The sequence below is a fragment of the Ammospiza caudacuta genome, chromosome 33 (genome assembly GCF_027887145.1).
Source record: "Ammospiza caudacuta isolate bAmmCau1 chromosome 33, bAmmCau1.pri, whole genome shotgun sequence".
Taxonomy (NCBI): Eukaryota; Metazoa; Chordata; class Aves; order Passeriformes; family Passerellidae; genus Ammospiza; species Ammospiza caudacuta.
This window is the reverse complement of record NC_080625.1, coordinates 1495619-1518015: the sequence shown is the minus strand read 5'-3', so window position 1 is coordinate 1518015 and position 22397 is coordinate 1495619. Positions and strand designations below refer to the sequence as shown.

Genomic DNA, 22397 nt, shown 5'->3' with positions numbered 1-22397 from the left:
GAAAAGTCAGCAGTCAGCAAGCTAAAAGGAAAGGTCAGCAGTGACCTTGCTGCAACATGAGGAGAGGGAGTAGAGATTATTCCTGAATATATCCTGAGAATATGTGAAAAGTATCAAAAGTAGAACCATAGGAATGCAGAAGTAGGCGTAGGTGCTGATATGTAACTGACCAATCCTGAGCTTAACTTTTGCAATATGTATGAAGCTCATTATGAACTGTATTTAACCCGCCGTACTGATCAATAAAATTGGGCCTGTGATGATCAAATTGATGTCTGGGTCTCCTTCCGTCGACAATGTATCTGAAAGATATATATATGTACAGAGATATAGATAAATCTAAAATACATAATGAAACTTTACACTCAGTTCTCACTTAAAATTAGTTCTTCTTGTGGTACACAAGGGGTTTCCCCATCCTTCTGCATTATCCACCCAGTGTAACCAGGTCCTTGAGCAAAAACCTTCCTGCTCCAATTTGGGTGCCAAAATTATGTACTAGTTTGAATGCAAAACCACTGAGTGACTCCAAGTCAAAAATACTATTGATTTGGAAAAGGGAAAAAATTCCCAAAATACATGAAATACAAAAGAAAAAGATATAGAAATGTATAATATACATAATAATGTATAGAAAAGATATATAGATGAAAAAATATATAGATATAGATATAGATAAAATAGAGAATGAGACTTTATACACAGTTCTAACTTAAATTTAGGTCTCCTTGTGGTGCATAAGGGGTTTCCCCGTCCTTCTGCATTACCCACCAAGCAGAATCAGGTCCTTGAGCAAAAACCTTGCTGCCCACGTTTGGCGCCAAAATTATGTTCTGGTTTGAAAGCAAAACCAGTGTGACACTCCAAGGCAGAAATGCAATTTATTAGGAAAAGGGAAAAAAACCCAAAACACATCCACTAGTGCAAAATCAAAGCACTGACAGAGTCAGAATACAACCTGACACCCTGCTAGTTAGCGTGGTGGCAGCAGTCCATATGAAATGGTCTTGTTGAAGTGGTGATCCCATAGAAAAGATCTGGCAGCTCTTGTCCTCTGGAAACCAGTGGGTAAGGGCTGCCTGTTCTGTCCCAAAGCCCAGATTGTATCCAGGTGGGGATGCTGAGCTCCTCCCCCCTGGGCGGAGCATCTCCCAATGAGCTGATATCGTTCGGAGTCATGATTGGTCCTTGATTGCCCATCAAACAGAAATGGCTCCCGGAGGGAGTTATCTCTGCATCATGATTTCAGTTAGTCAACCCTCACTAAGATAGGGAGACTTTGCAACTGTCTCTGAAAAATTATTGAATAGAAGAGATGGACGATTTTAGTTTCATTTTGGGAAACATTGCTGCTGTTTTGATAATTATTGTTTTCCTTTCCTCCCTGCTTCACTTGCTCCCCTGCTCTGATTTTCTCTGAAAAGCAATATTGTGTTTACCTAGTAACAGTGGCAGATAAGTTGTCCTCAGCTGTCAAACAGGAAACTACAATTTGTGTGTGACCTGGAAGGATTTCACGGTAACGTCTTTATTGGTTTCGGATTGGAAGGCTGGGGAAGCTGGGAGCAATGTGTGAGATTTTAAACGGGAGCTGCTGCTCAGTGCATTGAATTGATGGGTTCATGTAGGGATAGAATATCAGTAAATAAAGGTAATATAGAAAGTAATCTTACCCCCTAATGAGTTGCAGCTGAGCCAATTATTAGAGATTAGCAGCAGGCCTGACTTTAAGAGGCCACACCTGTAGCCAATAAGGAGAGTGTTATAAAAGGGTGGATTGGTTGGCTGAGGGAACTGCAGTCAGTTGGCTGCTGCGAGGACAAGGAAGAGTCAGTGCCTGGAGGAGCTGCCTACAGGAAACATCAAGCAGGTACAAAACCCAGGCAATATGGAACCCTTGCAGTGTAATGACAATAGAACCTTTGCGCTATAATGACAACCACTGGTGACCCCAACGTGATTCTGGAGAAGGATTCGGGATGAAAATATGACCCCGCGGATTCGGGAGAAAAAGGACTTCAATACTGAATTATATTACCCCGTGGATTCGGGACTAAACGATATGACCCCATAGACTGGGGAAACGGGACTCAACTGTATGAGCCTGCGGATTCAGGAAAAAGGACTCCACTATATGACCTCATGGATTCGGAAATGGAAAAAGGACTTGAGTATCAACCAATGTGATCCTGTGGTGATTCAGGAAAAAAGACCTAAACATTAAGCAACGTGATCCCATGGTGATCTGGGTAGAGAAAGCAACTGTCAGAACTGGAAAAAAAAATACTTTCATTATTCAGTACAACGTGTTTATTGATCGGTAAAATATATCAATTGCAGCTATTAATGTTTGTTAAATAAGAGTATAAAACATTTTGAGGATAAGTACTTTGTAAATTGAGAAAAGCTGCAAAACTGAACCAACACTTGGAAACATATATATTTGTATTATAATATGTTGTCTCAACATTTGTATAACTATTAGTTCTGAATGAAATATATGAATGTGTCATAATGTTAATTTATTTGCACGTCCTTCTAGAAATGCTGCAACTCCATAATTAAAAGAAAAAGGGGAATTGTAGGGGGATAGAATATAAGTAAATAAAGGTAATACAGAAAGTAATCTCATCCCCTAAAGAGTTGCAGCTGAGCCAATCCTTAAGAATTAGAAGTAGGCCTGATGTTAACAGGTCGCAGCTGTGGGCAAAAAGAAGAGTGTTATAAAAGAGTGGATTGGTTGGCTGAGGGAACTGGAGTCAGTGGCTGCTGCGAGGACAAGGAAGAGTCAGTGCCTGGAGGAGCTGCCTACAAGAGACATCAAGGAGGTACGAAACTCTAGCGATATGGAACCTTGGCAATGTATTGACAATAGAACTCTTGCACTATAATGACAACAGGTTCATTAACAGGAGATCCGGAAAAACCATAAACCAATGCCCCTCCCGGTGCCAGCAGCTCTTGGGGATGGGAATAGAATACATTCTATATTGGAACCTAGGACAGGGCCATTAATTAATAATTCTCTGCTGCTGATGGGTAATTAATTATTGATTACCTGCTGTTCATGGGCCATTATTCTAAATTCTCTGCTGTTAATGGGCCATACAGTATCACTGCATGGCTGATGGGATGACATCATCCCATTGGGAGATGCTCCGCCCAGGGGGAGGAGCCAAGCATTCCTACCTGGATGGAATCTGAGGTTGGAACACGACAGCAGCCTTTGCCACTGCAATGCCCAGAGGAGCAGCTTTCTTCTTACTTTTTTATTAACTTATTTAAAAATGTTGTCCTTTTTTTTCATTATTGTTATTTTGATTATTGACTTGATTTTTATTATTTTTATTCTTCTTTGCATCTTATTTTTATTTTGTTTTTATTTTCTGTTTCTTTTTAACTTTTGTAATTTTTTTATTTTTAATTTTAATTTTATCTTATTTATATTTTATTTCTATATTTAGATTATTTATTATTTTAATTTTGGATTTTATTTTAATCTTAATTTTAGTTTTCTCTTTAATTTTTATTATTTTGTTTTTAATATTTTATATTTTATTTAATTTTATTCTTCATTTTATTTTTATCTTATTATTGTTATTATTTGCCTGAGAGCCTTTTAATTTCAAATTTATAACAATTGAGAGAGAGAGGGTTCACATTTCCCATTTCAGGGGTCTCCTGCCTTCCTCAGCACACACCTCTCTGTTCAAACCAAAACACACCAAAAGACCCCAAGATTCCACCAAAATACCATAACACACCACAAAATTACACCAAATCACCCCAAAAATAGCACCAAAATACGCTGAAATCCCATTGGACCCTCAAAGTACCCCAAAATCCCATCAGGAACCCCAAAATTGCACCAAAACACCACAAAATTACACCAAAATACCCCAAAATCCTGTCAGGGATCCCCAAAATCCCCCATATCCATTAATGGACTCCAGATTCCCATAAAATTGCCCCAAATCCAGTCAGGGACCCACAAAATCCACTCAGGGGCCCCCCAACATCCCCTCGGGATGCCCCAAACCCAGTCAGGAACCCCCAAGATACCTCTGAACCCCCTCAGGACCACCAAAATCCCTCAGGACGCCCCAAAATCCCCACCAGAAACTTCCTCAGAACGCTGCCAAGTCCCCTCACCACCCCCAAATTCCCTCAGGACCCCCAGGTCTCCCTCAGTGTCCCCCCCAAAACTACTCAGGCACTCAAAAATCTCCTCAGAATCCATGCAGATTCCCTCATGACGGCCCCAGATCCCCTCAGGACCCGCCAATCCCCTCCCAACCCCCCAAAATTCCCCCTTAGGCCCCTCAAGATCCCTCCAAACCCCATCAGGACCCTCAATTCTCCCTCAGAACCTGCCAAAATCCACCCAAAAACCCTTCACGATGCACCCAGTTCTCCCTCAGGATCCCCCAAAGTCCCTCAGGACCCTCCAGATCCTCTCAGGATCCCCCAAATCCCCTCAGGATCCTCAATTCTCCCTCACGACCCCCCAAAGTCCCTCAGGACCCCCCAATCCCCTCAGGATCTTCAATTCTCCCTCTCACTCTCCAAAATCCCCTCACAACCCTTCCAATCCCCTGATGACTCCACATGCCCCCTCAGGACCCCCTGTTCTCCCCTCACAACCACCCAAGGTCCCCTCAGAACCCCCATTTCTCACTAAGGACCCCCCAAATCCCCTCAGGATTCCCCAAAACCTCTCATGACCCCTCATCCCCTCAGGACGCTCCAAACCCCCTCAGTTTCCCCTCAGTACCCTCAAAGCCCCTCACATCCCCTCAGCCCCCTCACAAACCCCCTCCAAGCCCCCACAGTACTTCCCAGAGCCCCTCAGGACCCCCAGTTCTCCTTCAGGACCCCAATTCTCCCTCACAACAACCCCAGACCCCCTTAGGACCGCCCAAATCACATCAGATCCTCTCAAATCTCCTCAGGACGCCCAATTCTCCCTCAGGACTCACCAACACTCCCCGCAATCCTTTCATAACCCCTCCAACCCCCTCCTCACGCCCCCCACTTCCCGCTCCCGGTGCTGAGCGCTGTCGCTGTCGCCCATCCCGCGCTGCCGGGGGGGGGTCCCGGGGCTCCCTCGGCGCCCCCAAATTCCCGCCCCGCCCCCTCCCCCCGAGCCTCGGCACCGCTCCGCCGCCGCTGGGCCCCACCGGGACCACAACGCCCACAATGCACCGCGGTTCTGCCGGAAGCGGCCACTTGACGCCGCCACGAGAGGGACTTCTGCCAGTACTTCTGCCAGGCACAGCATCTGATTGGTCCGCGCAGCTTCGGGCGCTTCTCGCCAGAGGTCTCGCGAGAGAATCAGGACCATATTTGAGTGACGGCATATCTGTGGGCTCCTAAATGCGGCCGGGAACGGCAGAATCCGCCTGGAAATGGCGAGATGGAGCCTAAACCCCCTGGGGATGGAGCCTAAACCCCCTGGGATCGAGCCGAAGCAGACACCCATGCATTGGAGCGGTACCGGAAATGGCGGGCGGTGACGTCACCGCGCCGCCCCGTCCTTTTGGCGCTCCTCGCGCAACGTTTCCGCCGCCGCTGCGCGCGCCGCCAGCGGGGCCGGTTCTGTCCCGGGACTCGTTCGCCACGCGAGCGTCCCCAGGGTGTCCCCAGTGACGATGGAGGCCAAAGAGGTGCGACAGGAAAGGGGAGAGGTGACGCGGGGGGTACCCGGCCGGTAGCGGGGACAATGGGGGAGAAGGGACATAGTGGGGGATGGGGGGACACGGGGGGTGGCGATGGTGGCAAAGGGGACAGCAGTGGAAGCGGGGGGGTGGCAGAGTGGACAGCAAGAGGGCAGGGGCTGGGAGGGGCTACGAGGGGAGGGGCAGGGGGTGTCAGGGAGATCAAGAGGCTGACAAAGAGATTTACGAGACAAAGGGGACCCCTCGGGGACAGGGGGCCAGCCCAAGAGGCTGTAAGTGCCACCAGGTCCCTGACATCTCCCCTGTCCCCTCCCCAGCTGTCCCCAGCCCTGCTGCAGCCACAGGTCACTGTGGTGGCCATCCTGGGCGAGCTGCTGGGCACGATGTTCAGGTGGGACGAGGTGCGGCTCAAGTTCCCAGACTACCTGCACTTGAAGCTAAAGGACTTCTGCAGGGAGCTCAGGGGCATCACGGAGTACATTGATGACACCTGGTGGCACCGTGATGTCACCTCCAACAATAAAGCCCGTCTCTTCTCCCTGAGTGGAGCTCTGGCCGCCTATGAGAACACCCCATGGACCACCTGGGACTGTGTGAAAATGGTGGCCAGGCACTGGCTGGTGTCGGCGGATAACTGCCTGGAGAACAGCACCGAGCTGCGCAGGGCAGCCACTCAGCTCCTCAACACCTGCAGGGATTTGGCCACTGAGGAAGCCACCGCCACTGCCTGGGCCAGGGAGCTGCAGGACGAGGCTGCCCGTTATTGGACAGCTCAGGAAAACATGGTGGAGCTGGGTCAGGCCCTGGGCAGGGAGGCGGAGGCTGAGGTGGTGGCCGGGCATGAAGCCCAGGAGAGGAGAGAGGCCAGGGTGGCTGCCAGCGAGGCAAGAAGGGCCACCATGGTGAGACAGCGGATGGAGGCGTCCCTGGAGCTGGTGGAGCATTTGGTGGCTGCGTGTGACGAAGCCTCCACCTTCCCCCGGGAGCTGAAGCGCAGGATTGGGGACATCGTGGCTACCCTGGAGGAGACAAATGAGGTGTCCCCCGATGTCCCTGAGGACTTGGTGGCCAAGGTGGCCGTGGCCGAGCAGCTGTGGGAGGCCAACACCCGCCTGGTCAAGGATCACCTGCTGGAGGCAGTTGATGACATCACCAAGTTCTTGTTCACTGGTGATCCCACAAGCCCCAGTGCCTGTGGGGTGGCCAAGCGGTGCCAAAGAGCCATCGAGGACATCCCAAGGCTCCTTCGACCTCCGGAGTGTCCCCAAATCATCCCCAACGTCTCCTCAGTGAGCATGGGGCCACAAAAGGTGCCACTAGGACGGGGAAAAGGGGGCAGTGGGGGATGGGGGAGGGGGTGGCTGGAGAGGACGGAGTCACAAAGGGGATGGGCGGAGGAGCAGGAAGTGGGGAGGTGACGGGGGAAGGGAACATGGAGGGGGAGGGGCAGTGGGGGAGGGAGGGTCACAGGAGGGGAGGGACACAGGAGCTGGCGGGGGGTGGCAGAGGGAACAGCAGGGCGTGGCAGGGGCTTCAACTGTGGTGGCAGGGGGTGGCACAGTGGAGAGCAGTGGGATCACTGAGGTGGCAGAGGGGACAGCAGTGGGCGCAGGGGGTGGCAGAGGGGACAAGACACCGACAAAGGGACAGAGGGGACAAAGGGGAACCCGGGAGGGCACAGGGGCCGCCACAGGAGGCCACAAGTGCCACCACGTCCCTGACACCTCCCCTGTCTCTTTACCAGCTGTCCTTGGCCCTGCTGAAGCGCAACATTGCTAAGCCCTTTCAGGACTGCTGTTGCGACTCCGATCTTGCTGACGCTCCCACCTCCCTGTGCCCAGCCCTGGCCGCCTACGAGAACGCCGCGTTGACCACCTGGGGTGAGAAGGGACCAGGTGACAGTGGTGGCCAGCGAGTGGCACAGGTCGGTGTCCACGTTGGAGGACAGCTGGACCCAGCTGACCAGAGAGGCCATCAAGCTCCGGGACGCCTGCAGGGACGTGGCCAACGGCAGGGGCATCACCATGGCCATGGAAGAAGTCTCAAGAAAGGGCAGAGAAAAGGCCTTGGGGGGGGCCATAAGAGAAGGTCTCATAGATGTGGGAGAGGATGTGGGAGGGGCTGTGGTGGCCAAGAGCCAGGCGAGGGGAGTCAAAACGATGAGACAGCAGGCGGAGGAGCCCCTGGGGCTGCTGAAGCACCTGGTGATTGCATATAATAAAATCACAGTGTTCTCCCGGCAGCTGCGGCGCGCGGCTGGGGGGATCACAGACACCATGAGTGGGACAGGGGAGCCATGCCGCCATTTCCGCGCAGCTTTGGCAGCCAAGGTGACCAGGGCTGAGTGGCTGTGGGTGGCCAGCAGACGCCTGGCCAGGGACCACTTGGTGGGGGCACTTGGGGACGTCCACACCATCTTCAGGTGTGGTGACCCCGATGGCTCCATCGCCCGAGCCGTGCCAAAAAGCTGCCCAGGACATCCCGAATCTGCTGCAGGGACAGTGATGTCCCCAATGTGACGTCATCAGGGCAGTGACATCATCGGGGACATGGCTGGCATCACCTGTTCTCTTCCCCCAGCTCGCCATGTAGGGTTTGAAACAAATATAGGGAATTTTCTGGGAATTTTCACTGAAATTGACCCAAATCCTGATGGGAATTCCCAGGGTAATGTCACTGGGGACACTCAGGGACATTCTGGGGACACTCAGGGACAGGGGTGAATGAGTCCCATCAAGAGCTTCCAGCTTTTCACTGTGCCTGCAGCAGAGATGGGTTATAAATGACACTAACTGGTTTCTGCATTTCTGTATTGGCTTTTCCGCATTGTTATGAATCACCAGCAATTTGATTATGGAGGGGCTTTGACAGCTGGCCTGCAAGCAAAGCTGAGTTAAGAGAAGTAACAATTGATGGTTACTAAATGTATCCACAGCAAGGGAGATGACAAGGCCGTCAGCATGGAAACGGATTGGAAAAGATAGATGAAAATTTTTGTTAGCTAGACTGTGTGCCTAAGTACATGTGTATACGTGCCTTATTATATTTCTGTAAAAATTTTGCCAATTATATTAATGCTAATTGCTTTGCACCAATTAATATCAAGCTTTGTTAAGAGTATATAAACTGGAGAACATGCAGAATAAAAAACTTTATCTTCTTGGACCCCGATTACATGTGTGTGACATACACATCCAACCTAATGGTGACATTTGATACTGATATTGATTATCGATGATTCCTTGTAGCTGCTGGTTGGTGCAATATAATCTGTCAGTTCCTGTGTGCACCGTACAGCCTATTAATTATTAATTAATACCATCTATAAAGACTAGACTGGGCTGATCTGTGCTCTGTATCAGACACATCACTGACCCCATTGAGAGACGAGTGGTCAATAAATCCAACGTTCCTTGAGGGGAGCACAGCCAGGGAGCTGCTTCAAGGCGCTGTCACTGAGATATTTCCCTTTGAAAACCCTGGGTGGGAAGGAAACACACCCGAGCAGATGGCAAAATTAAAATGATATCAAAGCCTTGTTGAATGTGGGTTAAAACATGGGGTCTCTAAAGCTGTAAACTGGTCAAAGCTTCACCAAGTGAGGCAAAATGATGATGAGTCACCCAGTGATTTCTTAAACAGGTGAAGAGAAACTGCCATCAAATATACTGATCTGGATCCTGAGTCAGTTGATGGCAAAGCACATCTGGTTTTATTTTTTGTGGGTCAAAATTCAAATCATATAAGAAGAAAAGACAAAGGGAGCTCAAGACATGGATAAACTGCTGGAGGTCGCCTGGAAGGTGTTTTGAGACAGAGCCCCAGCTGAAAGAGTTAATCCCAACCTAACAAGAAGGCAACTCAGGAAAAGTGACCCAAGAAAGCTTCCCCTATGGAGAAGGCTCAGAGTGCATCCTGTAAGAAATGGGAGCATTGTAAAAAGGACTGTCCAGTGCTGAAAGAAAAATCATCAGTCCCTGTTGTAGCAGCGGTCCCCAGCGGTGAATAATGAGCATTGACTCCATGATTGCAGCAGGCTGATCAATCCCTTTGTTGTACCATCCTGTACTACTAAGAAAAACCCATGGCCCTTGCCTGACAGTCGCAACACACACGTGGATCCAATTGGCCAATCAAGCCAAGCAACCATCGCCAGTGGCCTGTTGTTCTGGTTCGAAAGCAAAACCAGTGAGAGACTCCAAGTCAGAAATTTTCATAGGGAAAAAATATTTTCATGGGGGCACTGCCATTACGCCAGTGTCAAACCATGACAAATACTAAATAGTTATAAGAGTTCTATTCTAGATATATATAGACATAGTAGTAAATAGTTATAAAATACTAAATAGTTATAAGAGTTCTATTCTAGATATATTATAGATATAATAGTAATTAGTTCTATAATACTAAATAGTTCTAGTTATAAGTTATATTACAGCTATAATACTAAAATAGTTATAATAAGTATATTTTAGTTATATTACAGCTATAGTACTGAAATAGTTATTATAGTTCTAGCTATAATAGTAAATAGAGTTAGTTATGGTTCTATTGCAGTTATAATCCTAAATAGTTACACTTATATTAGTTACATTATAGTTATATTTTAGCTATAATACTAAATATAGTTTTAATAGTTATATTACAGTTATAATACTAAATAGTTCTAGTTATAATAGTTATATTCTAGTTATATTGCAGCTATAATACTAAATAGTTATAATAGTTATTGTTCTGGTTTGAAAACAAAACCAGTGAGAGACTCCAAGTCAGAAATACAATTAGTTAGGAAAAAGGAAAAAAACCGAAATACATGCAATAGTGCAAAACGAAATCACTGACAGACTCAGAATTCCGCCTTTCCGCCGGAAGCGGCCGCCGACGCCGCTGGGCGGAAACTTCTGCCAGTACCTCCGCCAAGCGCGGCTTCTGATTGGTCCGCGCTGCATGACGGGTCAGCCGTGCCGCCATCTTTGTTAAGGCAGTTCCGCCGGCCCCTCAGAGCGCTCCGCGTTCCCTCATAAATCAAGCCGGGAACGGCGGAATCGGCCTGGAAATGGCGGGATGGAGCCTAAATCGCCTGGGACTGAATCAAAATCCCCTTTGGCGATTGAGCCAAAGCGCCCAAATCCTGGAGCTTGCCATGGACTGGGGCGGTCCTGGAAAGGGCGGGCGGTGACGTCACCTCGCCCCGCCCCCTTTGCGGCGCCTCCCGATCCCGCTCGGGGCCTTTCCGGCGCGCCGTTCCCGGGGCTCCTTCGCCACCGGAGCGTCCCCAAGGTGTCCCCAGGGTGTCCCCGGTGACCCCATGGAGCCCCCAGAGGTGCGACGGGAGGGGGCAGAGGGGACACAGGGGGGACAGAGGGGACAGTGGGGGATGGGGGGGACACGGAGTGGACGAGGGGCTGACAGAGGGACAGACGGGCAGCAGAGCGCTCCAGGAAGGGGCAAAAAGGACCCCTCGGGGGCAGAGGGACACCGCAGGAGGCCGTAAGTGCCACCATGTCCTTGACACCTCCTCTGTCCCCTCCACAGCTGTCCCCAGCCCTGCTGCAGCCACAGGTCACCGTGGTGGCCATCCTGGGAGAGCTGCTGGACACCCTGAGCAGGCAGGATAAGATAATGCTGGTACCCATGACCCCATGGTCCCTGTACTGGGACGTGGAGTTCTTCACCAGGGAGCTCCAGGTCACCCTGCAACGCTTTGATAACCCTTGGTGGCCCCAAGATGTCACCTGCGATGATGATAGCCCTTCCAAGCCCCTGAGGCAGGACGCGTTGGACTCCTTGTTGGATAAGATATGTGAGGTCGGTAAGCAGCTGTGGTCGATGGATGCACTTGTGAACGGCTGGGCCGAGCTGGTCAGGAAGGCCACCGAGCTCCGCAAGACCTGCAGGGTGATGGCCACCAAGGCAGCCGACAGGGCGGTCACCGCCACTGCCTGGGCCAGGGAGCTGCAGGACGAGGCTGCCCATTATGGGACAGCTCAGGAAAACATGGTGGAGCTGGGTCAGGCCCTGGGCAGGGAGGAGGGGGCTGAGGTGGTGGCCAGGCATGAAGCCCAGGTGAGGAGAGAGGGCAGGATGGCTGCCAGTGAGGCAGCATGGGCCACCATGGTGAGACAGCAGGTGGAGGCGGCCCTGGGGCTGCTGGAGCGCTTGGTGGCCGCGTGTGACAAAGCCACCGCGTTCGCCCGGGAGCTGCAGCGCCTGCTCTGGGTCACCCTGAATGGCCTGAAGGGGAGAAGTGAGGCATCCCCTGATGTTGCCGAGGACTTGAAGGCCAAGGTGGACATGGCTGGGCAGCTGTGGGAGGCCAACACCCGCCTGGCCAAGGATCATCTGCTGGGGGCAGTTGAAGACATCATAAAGTCCTATTTCATTCCTGGTCACTTTGGCCCCCGTGCCTGTGAGGTGGCCGAGCGGTGTCAAAGAGCCATGGAGGACATCCCAAGGCTCGTTCAACCCCCCTCGTTCAACGTGGAGCGTCCCCAGAGCTTCCCCAAGGTGTCACCAGTGAGCACGGAGCCCCGAGAGGTGCGACGGGGGGGGGGGGGGGGGGGGGAGAGAGGAAGATAGAGAGGATGCTGTGGGGGGGAGGGGCCACGGGGTGACTGGGGGGACACAGAGGGGGAGGGGACGCAGGGACTGACAAGGGGTGGCAGCAGGGACAAGAGGCTGACAAAGTGATGGAGGGGACAAAGGGGACCCCACAGGGGCAGGGGGCTATCACATGAGTCCACAAGTGCCACCAGGTCCCTGACACCTCCCCTGTCCCTGCCCCAGCTGTCTCCAGCCCTGCTGCAGCTGCCGGTCACTGTGGTGGCCACCCTGGGCGAGCTGCTGGACATCCTGCCCGGTTCAGATGAGATGCACCTGTTTGAGTCCCCAGGGTGCCTGTATTTGGACCTGGAGGATTTCACCAAGGAGCTCCAGTACACCCTGTACCGCATTGATGACAGCTGGAGGTGCCAGGATGTCACCTCTGATTATGATGACCATCTCACCTCCCTGAGCCAGACCCTGGCCACCTACAAGAGCACCCCAGGGACCAGCCGGAACCGTTTGGCAATGGCGGCCAGCAAGTGGCAGGGGTCGGTGTCTGTGCTTCTGGACAGGTGGGCCGAGCTGGCCAGGAAAGCCACCAAGCTCCGCAATGCCTGCAGGGTGATGGTCAGCAAGGCGGCCGACAGGGCGGCCACCGGCACTGGCCAGGCAAGGGAGCTGCAGGAGAAGGTTGCCCGTGATGGGACAGCTCAGGAAAACATGGTGGAGCTGGGTCAGGCCCTGGGCAGGGAGGAGGTGGTGGCCGGGCATGGAGCCCAGGTGAGGAGAGAGTCCATGGTAGCTGCCCATGAGGCAAGAAGGGCCACCATGGAGAGACAGCGGCTGGAGGTGGCTCTGGGGCTGCTGGAGCGCTTGGTGGCCGCGTGTGACGAAGCCACCGCGTTCCCCCGGGAGCTGCGGCGCCTGCTCAGGGACATCGAGGTTGCCCTGGAGGGGACAAATGAGGCACCCCGCAATGTCCTCAAGGGCTTAGTGGCCAAGGTGGCCATGGCCGAGCGGCTGTGGGAGGCCAACGCCCGCCTGGCCAAGGGTCACCTGCTGGGGGCAGTTGATGACATCACCAAGTTCTATTTCACTGGTGGTCTCCCCAGCCTCAGTGTCTGTGAGGTGGCTGAGCGATGCCAAAGAGCCATCGAGGACATCCCAAGGCTCCTTCGACCCCCAGAGCATCCCCAGAGTGTCCCAAATGTGTCTCCAGTGAGCGTGGAGCCCCAAGAGGTGCGAGGGGGGGAGTGGGGCACAGAGGGGACACTGAGGGGGACGTGGGGGCTGGCGGGAAGTGGCAGTGGGGACAAGAGGCTGACAAAGGGACGGAGGGGCAAAGGGGACCCCTTGAGGGGACCGAGGCCACCACAAGAGGCCACAAATGCCATCAGGTCCCTGACACCTCCCCTGTCCCCTCCGCAGATATCTCCTCCGCAGCTGCAGGTGCTGGTGGCCGTGGTGGACATCCTGGGCAAGCTGGTGGCCACCCTGGCTGGGCCACACAGGGACAAGTCCTCAGACTTTCTGCATGAGGACCTGAAGAACTTCACCCGGGGCCTTCATGCAATCCTGAACCACGGCGGTGTCACCTCCCTGGGCCAGCCTGGTGTCCCCTCCCTGAGACGGGCCCTGGCCACCGTCAGGGCCACCTCTGGGACCACCTGGGCCAATGGGAGAGCCGCGGCCAAGGCGTGGCGGGAGTTGGTGGCCAGGCTTGTGGACAGCTGGGACTGGCTGGCCAGGGAGGCCACCAAGCTCCGTGAGAAGGTGGTCACGGTGCAGCGGCTGCTGATGGCCCTGGACAAGGAGATGGCCTGGGAAATGGCCAGATATGATGCCCAGGTGGTGACAGCCACCAATGAGGCCATGGGAGAGGCTGTGGTTGCCACCAGGAGGGGACATTGGGCATTGGTGGCCCTGGGGCTGCTCCGGCGCTTGGTGGCCATGTGTGACAAAGCCACCTTGTTCTACTGGAACATGGAGTGGCGGCTCAGGGACATCAAGGCCATCCTGAAGGGGACAAACGAGGCGTCCCATGATGTCCTCCAGGCCTTGACGGCCAAAGTGGCCAAGTTTGAGTGGCTGTGGGAGGCCAGCACCTGCCTGGCCAAGGATCACCTGCTGGGGGCACTTGGGGACATTGACAACATCCTCTTGAGTCCCTGTGGTGGCCCTGGCAGCAGTGTGGTGACCGAGCGGTGCCAAAAAGCCATCGAGGACATCCCGAGGCTGCTGCAGGAAAGTTTCACATTGGGGCAGTGACATCATCGGAGACATCACTGCTGTCACCTGTGCCCTCCCCGTGCAGTGTTTGAGATAAATCTGGGGAATTTTCGGGGAATTTTCAATGATACTGTCCCAAATCCTGATGGGAATTCCTGGGGTGATGTCACTGGCAACACTCTGGGACAGACTGGGGACACTCAGGGACATTCTGAGGACACTCAGGGACACTTGGGGACAGTCAGGGACAGGGATGAATGAGTCCCCTCAAGAGCTTCCAGCTTTCCACTGTGCCTGCAGCAGAGCTGAGTGTAAATGACAATTTAATAATTGTCTTCTTCAGTTCTGTGTTGGCTTCTGCACTTTTTAATTGTCTTTTGTACATTTGTTTTGCCTTTCGCACTTTTGTAATGCCTTTCACACATTGTTATTGATCACCACCAATTTGATATGGTGTTTAATACTGATATTGATTATCGGTGATTCCTTGTAGCTGCTGGTTGGTGCAATATAATCTATCCATTCATGTGTGCACTGTACAGCCTATTATTAATTATTTTATTATTATCCTCTATATACATCAGACCGGGTTGAGCTGAACCCTGTGTCAGAAACATCACTGACCCCACTGAGAGACGAGTGGTCAATAAATCCACCTCAATGTTCCTTGAGGGGAGTACAGCCAGGGAGCTGCTTCAAGGCTCTGTCACTGAGATATTTCCCTTTGAAAACCCTGGGTGAGATGCAAATACACCCGAATAGATGGCAAAATTAAAATGATATCAAAGCCTCGTGGAATGTGGGTTAAAACATGGGGTCTCTAGGGCTGTAAATTGATCAAAGCTTCAACCAAGTGAGGCAAAATGATGATGAGTCACCCAGTGATTTCTTAAACAGGTGAAGAGAAACTGCCATCAAATCTACTGATCTAGATCCTGAGTCAGCTGAGGGTAAAGCACATCTGGTTTTCTTTTGTGTGGGTTACGCTTCAAATGATATAAGAAGAAAAGACAAAGGGAGTTGAAGACATGGATAAACTGCTGGAGGCCGCCTGGAAAGTGTTTTGAGACAGGGCCCAACTGAAAGAGTTAATCCCAACCTAGCAAGAAGGCAACTCAGGAAAAGTGACCCAAGAAAGCTTCCCCTGTGGAGAAGGCTCAGAGAGCATCCTGTAAGAAATGGGGGCATTGTAAAAAGGACTGTCCAGTGCTGAAAGAAAAATCATCAGTCCCTTTCATAGCAGCGTGCCCAGCGGGGAATAATGAGCATTGACTCCATGATTGCAGCAGGCTGATCAATCCCTTTGTTATACCATCCTGTACTACTAAGAAAAACCCATGGCCCTTGCCTGACAGTCACAACACACACGTGGATCCAATTGGCCAATCAAGCCAAGCAACCATCGCCAGTGGCCTGTTGTTCTGGTTTGAAAGCAAAACCAGTGAGAGACTCCAAGTAAGAAATGCAATTTATTAGGAAAAGGGAAAAAAAACCCCAAAACACATGCAATAATACAAAATAAAACTACTGAGAGAGTCAGAATATATCCTGACACCCTGCTAGTAAGGGCAGTGGCAGCAGTCCAGATGAAATGGTCTTGGTGAAGTGGTGATCCCGTAGAAAAGTTCTGGTAGCTCTTGTCCTCTGGAAACCAGTGGGTAAGGGCTGCCTGTTCTGTCCCAAGGCCTGGATTGTATCCAGGTGGGGATGCTGAGCTCCTCCCCCCTGGGTGAGGCATCTCCCAATGGGCTGATATCGTTCTGAGTCATGATTGGCCCTTGATTGCCCATCAAAGAGAAATGGCTCCTGGAGGGAGTTATCTCGGAATCATGGGGCAAGGCATTGATGGGCTCCTTAATAGGAGATAAGGAAAAAACAATGCCTTGTTGCCCTGATTTTTTATGGTTTTTTAAGCCTTCTGAAGTTTACATTCTTGTAAGGAACTTTCTCGCATGCTTTACATAAATAACTGATTGTTTTGCATTCTTTTAAGGAGGAGGAGAAATTTGATGGACTGCTGGTTTGTCCAGTGTCATTGATGAGGTGGCACTTTTACCCTCCAATCCATGGGCACTTTTGGAAATCTATAAATGTTGGTGGCAGAAATTAAAAGTGCTCTTTTTTACCTTGGGAGAGTGGCGTGCCCACATCATGTTATTTCCTGTCCTGTAGCAACATCTGGTGGCCGCCGTGTGTGGAACAGCCATGGGTGAGGTCATACCATTTTACTCCCCCTCCCTGTTTTGGCGTGGTGACTGTGAGGCGTTCAGCACTTTGCCTGCAGCTCTTGAGATAACGGCAAATCCTGTGAGTTTCATGGAGGATTCTCTGGTTTTGGACCCCTGGAAGGGTCTCATGGAGCGGAAATGGGTTTCCATTTCCTGGAGTGATTTTGAAAGATTATTTCGGTGTTCCAGAGAGCAAGGGGTTTTTTTCAACCCTGCAGAGGCATTCTCTAGGGAGGCGTGGTCTCTCATGGAAGGCCAAGCACATTTTGATGATTGCACGATAGACGTGGGATCACTGCTGGTTCATTGGAAAAAGTTTGACGTGATTTGGTGGAGGTCTCTAGCTCTCCGAGCTCCCAGGGGGACCCTTCTGTCTCAGATGTGGATGAGGGTGTGCAAGAGCCTAAATGAGGGATGTGGGACCCCAGGCAGCTCTTCACAATGCAGTTTATTACATCTAAGAGGTTACAGCAGTCAAGGGTCATGGGCGACCGAGCCCGTGCCTACATTGGTCAGCTCCAGCTGTAGGCAGGCCTGGAGACCCACACCCCTCATTCAGGCTGTTACTAATCCCTCTTACTAATGGTGCCCCACGTTGGACGCCGCCGTAAGAGTCAGACTGAAAGATGCAGGACTCCAGGCAGCTCTTCAAAATGCAGTTTATTACATCCAAGATATTACAGCAGTCCAGGGTCATGGACAACGGAGCCTGTACCGACTGCTGTAAGCTCCAGCTGCAGGCAGGCCTGGAGACCCACATCCCTCATTCAGGCACTTACGGATGGTTCTCCATGTTGGGTGCCACTGTAAGAGCCTAAATGACAGATGTGGGACTCCAGGCAGCTCTTCAAAATGCAGTTTATTGTTTCCATGACATTACAACAGTCCAGAGTCATGGGTGACAGAGCCTGTGCCTACAGCTGTCAGCTCCAGCTGCAGTCAGGACTGGAGACCCATATCCCTCATTCAGGCTCTGACTAATGGTGCCCCACATTGGGCGCCAACTTAAGAGCTTAAATGAGAGATGTGGGACTCCAGGCGTCTCCTCAAAATGCAGTTTAGTACATCCAAGACAGTTGAGCAGCCCAGGGTCATGGGTGAGAGAGTCTGTGCCTGCAGGTGTGTGCTCCAGCTGCAGGCAGGCCTGGAGACCCACATCCCTCATTCAGGCTTTCACTAATCCCTCTTACTAATGGTGCCTCACGTTGGGCACCAGCGTAAGAGCCAGATGGAATGATGCAGGAGTCCAGGCAGCTCTTCAAAATGCAGTTTATTCCATCCAAGGTGTTACAGCACTCCAGGGTCTTGGGTAACAGCGCTGTGCCTACAGCTGTTAGCTCCAGCTGCAGCCAGGCCTGCACATCCTTTAATTTTGGTTACAATGCATTATATACTTTTCTTTCCTGAGCATCCGAATACAGCAGAACCAATCTATACCTTAACTTTTACCTATAGCCTATCATAACTACTGTAATTACCATATTCATGTTACTGTTCTCCAATCACTAAAAGTTAGTACATTACTGTTCAAGCTGGAAGATGTTTTCCAATTTTCTTGCAGTGGAAAATTCTGAGACTTTTTTCTGCTTGCAACATCAGCAGGCTTGTTTGGCTGTGCTGTCTTTCTGCTCCGTAAAAACATCTTCTTGTTTGAGGTGGGTTTATCCTTTACTCTAAGCCATAAAACCCCCTTCTAACTAACTCACCCTTTGCCTCCTTGGTTATCCAGTAAGACTGGCTCAGCAGTTCTTTTCTTCTATATCAAAACTTCCTTCCATCTCCATTCCTTCTTCAGATTCTACATTCAAAAACCTTTCTGCCCAGCACACACACCTGTGAGACTTTCTTGTCAAACTTTCATCCTTCCCAACACAAGTGGGTTTCCCATCCCACCTTCCCGTGTCTTCCCCATGGTCACACAGACAGAACCACAGGTCAGCCCTTGGGGTGCACCCTCTCTGTCGAGCTGGGGGACGTTGGGCTCTGACTGTGGGGCCTGTGACTCGCACGGGTGCTGCACTGATCTTCCTCACCTCCTCCCTCATCTCCCTCATCTCTTTGAGTTCCTTGACCATGGCAGAGACACGAGCCAGCATCGGGCCATTGAATATACTCTCATAATTATTGTGAAAAACGCCAATCACTTGTTTTTAGAATTTTAAAAGTTTAATAGTAATAAAATGGTTATAAAAATAGTAATATAATTAGAATATGAAACACTTGAACAATTGGGATTTAGGACAATATGAGGCAATAAAAATAAAGAGTTACAAACAGTACGGGTACCTCTTTCTCGGCAGAATAAGCTCAAAAAAGGGACACCCGTTAACAGAGGATTAACGCTTAAAAACAATAGCATACTGCATATTCATACAACTCATACATGACGCATAAATTCCATTCAAACAAAGGATTCTGCCTGGTCAATGTCAACTTCTTTCTCTGAATCCTGACTTCAGGGCTGAGTGAGGCACGAAGAAGTTGGTTTCTTCTGATAATGGAGCAATAAATTCTTTTTCTCTGCAAGATTTCAGCGTCCTGAGGCTGTTATCTCAGTGGGAGTGCCTTATTTGTCCCTTTTGAAAAAAGTATCTTACGTAGCATAGTTTCTATTTTAACATTATGTTATAACCTTAAACTATACTTAAGCACACTACTTAAGAAAATTAATACAGCATCACATTCTAACATAACACAAATAATATTCATTTTGATATTTGCCAAAAGCCAATCATAAAATATGCATTTTTCACAATTTCTAAGCTTGTTGGTGACAGAGCCCACTGCCTCTCGGTTGGTATCAGCATCAGTCATTGCAATGATGGTGGTGTATTGAGATGGCCCCAGATTTGCCAGACCCCACAACATTTGCTGTGTGCACCTGACCTTGTCGAGGTCATTTCCATGCTGTCCATCCCTCCCAGAGTACCTCCAATTCTGCCACTTCTCTCAGTTCTTGTATCCCTTCCTCAAGGGTTTGCTATAATTTTAATTTTGCCATCTGCTCGGGTGTATTTGCATCCCACCCAGGGTTTCCTAGGGGAAATATCTCAGTGACAGAGCCTTGAAGCAGCTCCCTGGCTGTGCTCCCCTCAGGGAACGTTGGGATGGATTTATTGACCACTCGTCTCTCAGTGGGGTCAGTGATGTGTCTGACACAGAGTTCAGAACAGACCAGTCTGCTTTATATAGAGAATATTAATTAATTAATTAATTAATAATAGGCTGTACAGTGCACACATGAACTGATAGATTATACTGAACCAACCTGCAGCTGGAAGGAATCATCGATAATCAATATCAGTATCAAATACAGTATCAAACTGCTGGTGATCAATAATAATGTGTGAAAGGCAATACAAAAGTGCAGAAGCCAATATAGGATTGCAAAAACCAATGCAGAATTGCAGAGGCCAATTATTAAATTGTCATTTATATCCCAACTCTGCTGCAGGCACTGTGGAAAGCTGGAAGCTCTTGAGGGGACTCATTCAGCCCTGTCCCCTGTCCCAGAGTGTCCCCAGAGTGTCCCTGAGTGTCCAGAGATGTCACCCCAGGATATCCCATCAGGATTTGGGGCAATCCCAATGAAAATTCCCAGAAAATTCCCCAAATTTATCTCAGATACTGCATGGGGAAGGGACAGGTGACAGCAACGATGTCCCCAATGATGTCACTGCCACGATGATGTCGTGGCAGTGACGTCACTGTCCTGAAGCAGCCTCGGGATGTCCTTGATGGCTTTTTGGCACCGCTCGGCAACCGCACGGCTGCCAGGGCCATTGCGGCCACCGCGGCCATCATAGGGACTCAAGAGGAGGTCGTGGATGTCCCCAAGTGTCCCCAGCAGGTGATGCTTGAACAGGCGGGCGCTGGACTCCCACAGCTGCTCAAACTTGGCCACCGCAGCCACCAAGTCCTCGGGGACATCAGAGGATGCCTCCTTTGTCCCCTCCAGGGCAGCCTCGATGGCCCCGAGCTGGCACTCCATGTATTTGATAAACTCAGTGGCTCTGTCACACGCATCCACCAAGCGCTGCAGCGGCTCCAGGGTCACCTCTGCCCAATGTCTCTTCCTGGTGGTTGCCCTCACCCACCTGGGGGCCACCACGGCCTCTCCCATGGTCTTCTTGGTGGCCGCCACCACCTGGGCACCATGCGCCGCCCCTGCTGAGGCCTCCTCATCCCTGTCCAGGGCCACCATCAGCTGCTGGGCTGTGGCCGCCCGGTTGTCCCCAGCTGTCCCCCTGCGGGTGGCCTTGTCCTGCTGGTCCCTGGCCCAGGCGAGGGCCGCGTCCTCGCAGGCATCACGGAGCTTGGTGATCTCCTCAAACAGCTGTTTCCATCTCTCCTCACATGCAGCCACCAACTCCCGCCAGGCGCTGCCCGTGGCTCTCACATTGGCCCAGGTGGCCCCAGGGGTGGCCCCGAGGGTGGCCAGGGTGTGGACCAGGGAGGGGACACCAGGGTCACCCAGGGAGGTGCCCCGGGTGTCTTCCAGACCCTTACAGAGGCTCCAGGTGAAGATCCTCAGGGCCGCGTGCAGCAACTTTGGGGGCGCACAGCGCCGCAGGCCCCGGCGTGGCCCGGTCACGGTGGCTGTCACCTCGCCCAGAGTGGCCACCATGGAGACCAGAGCCTCCAGCAGCTGGGGAGGGGATGGCTGGGGAGGGGACAGGGGAAGTGTCAGGGACCTGGTGGCAGTTGTGGCCTCCTAAGGTGGCCCCTGTGCCCTCCCAGGGTCCCCTTTGTCCCCTCCCTGGAGGGCTCTGCTGTCCCCTCTGTCCCTTTGTCACCGCTGCTATCCTCTCTGTCACCCCCTGCCATCCTCCCACTTTCCCCTCTGCCACCCGTGGTCACCTCCACCCCTCTGTCACCTCCCCCCTTCCTGCCACACCCTCCTGTCCCCTCTGTCACCCCCATGTCCCCCCATGACAGTATTGTCACATCCTGAGGGGCTCCCTGGATGCTGGGGACATTCCGGGGACACTTTGGGGACAGTCTGGGGACATTCTGAGAACACGCTGGGTACAAACATGTCTGGGTGACAATCAGGGACACACGGGAACGTGGCACGGCCGGATGGAGGAAGCAAGAAGAGGTGTCCCTTCTGCTCCCTCCCCCCACCTGTGGGGCCAGGGCAGGGTTCTCCCAATGTTCCCCCAATGTCCCCAATGGGACCCCGATGTCCCCTGAGTGTCCCCACATGGCCCCGGTGTTGCCCCGATGTCCCCCCACAAGGCTCAAGTGTCCCCCTGATGTCCAGTTGGGGACACCAGGGACTCACCGGGGTCCTGTTGGGGACCTTGGGGACACGCCCATGTCCTTCCCTTGGGGACACCGGAGCCACCCTGACATCCCCTGTCCCGTTTTGGGTCACCACGTTGTCCCCAATGTCCCCACAGTGTCCCCAGCAGGTCCCTGGTGTGTCCCCAGGGTCCCCAACAGGCCATCGGGGGACACTTGAGCCTTGTTGGGGACCCTGAGGGGACATTGGGGTCCCGTTGGGGACATCGGGGGTGACACTGGCGCCCTGCCCTGGTTCCACAGTGGGGGGAGGAGGGGCGGTGACGTTCACCTCTTCCTGTTTCCTCCATCTGGCTGTGTCCCGTTCCTGCGTGTCCCCAACCTTTACCCGGGCGTGTTTGTCACCCAGAATGTCCCCGGAGTGTCCCCAAGGCATCCCCGGACTGTCCGTGGAGTGTCCCCAGCTGCC

At 51.9% G+C, this 22397-nt stretch overlaps 2 protein-coding genes across 2 annotated transcripts; both read left to right on the top strand.

Moving 5' to 3' along the window:
- The first annotated feature begins 5397 nt into the window (after window positions 1–5397).
- Window positions 5398–8837, top strand: LOC131570249 (uncharacterized). The gene is made up of 3 exons (XM_058822612.1): window positions 5398–5666; window positions 5996–6988; window positions 7423–8837. Exons 1-3 carry the CDS (start codon window positions 5652–5654, stop codon window positions 7894–7896), a joined length of 1482 nt encoding a protein of 493 aa, XP_058678595.1. The 5' UTR covers window positions 5398–5651; the 3' UTR covers window positions 7897–8837.
- A 1979-nt stretch (window positions 8838–10816) lies between these two features.
- Window positions 10817–14992, top strand: LOC131570236 (uncharacterized). Its single transcript, XM_058822593.1, has 4 exons — window positions 10817–11001; window positions 11214–12215; window positions 12465–13463; window positions 13653–14992. The coding sequence occupies exons 1-4, from the start codon at window positions 10987–10989 to the stop codon at window positions 14490–14492; spliced, it is 2856 nt and encodes a 951-aa protein (XP_058678576.1). The 5' UTR covers window positions 10817–10986; the 3' UTR covers window positions 14493–14992.
- The last annotated feature ends 7405 nt before the right edge of the window (window positions 14993–22397 follow it).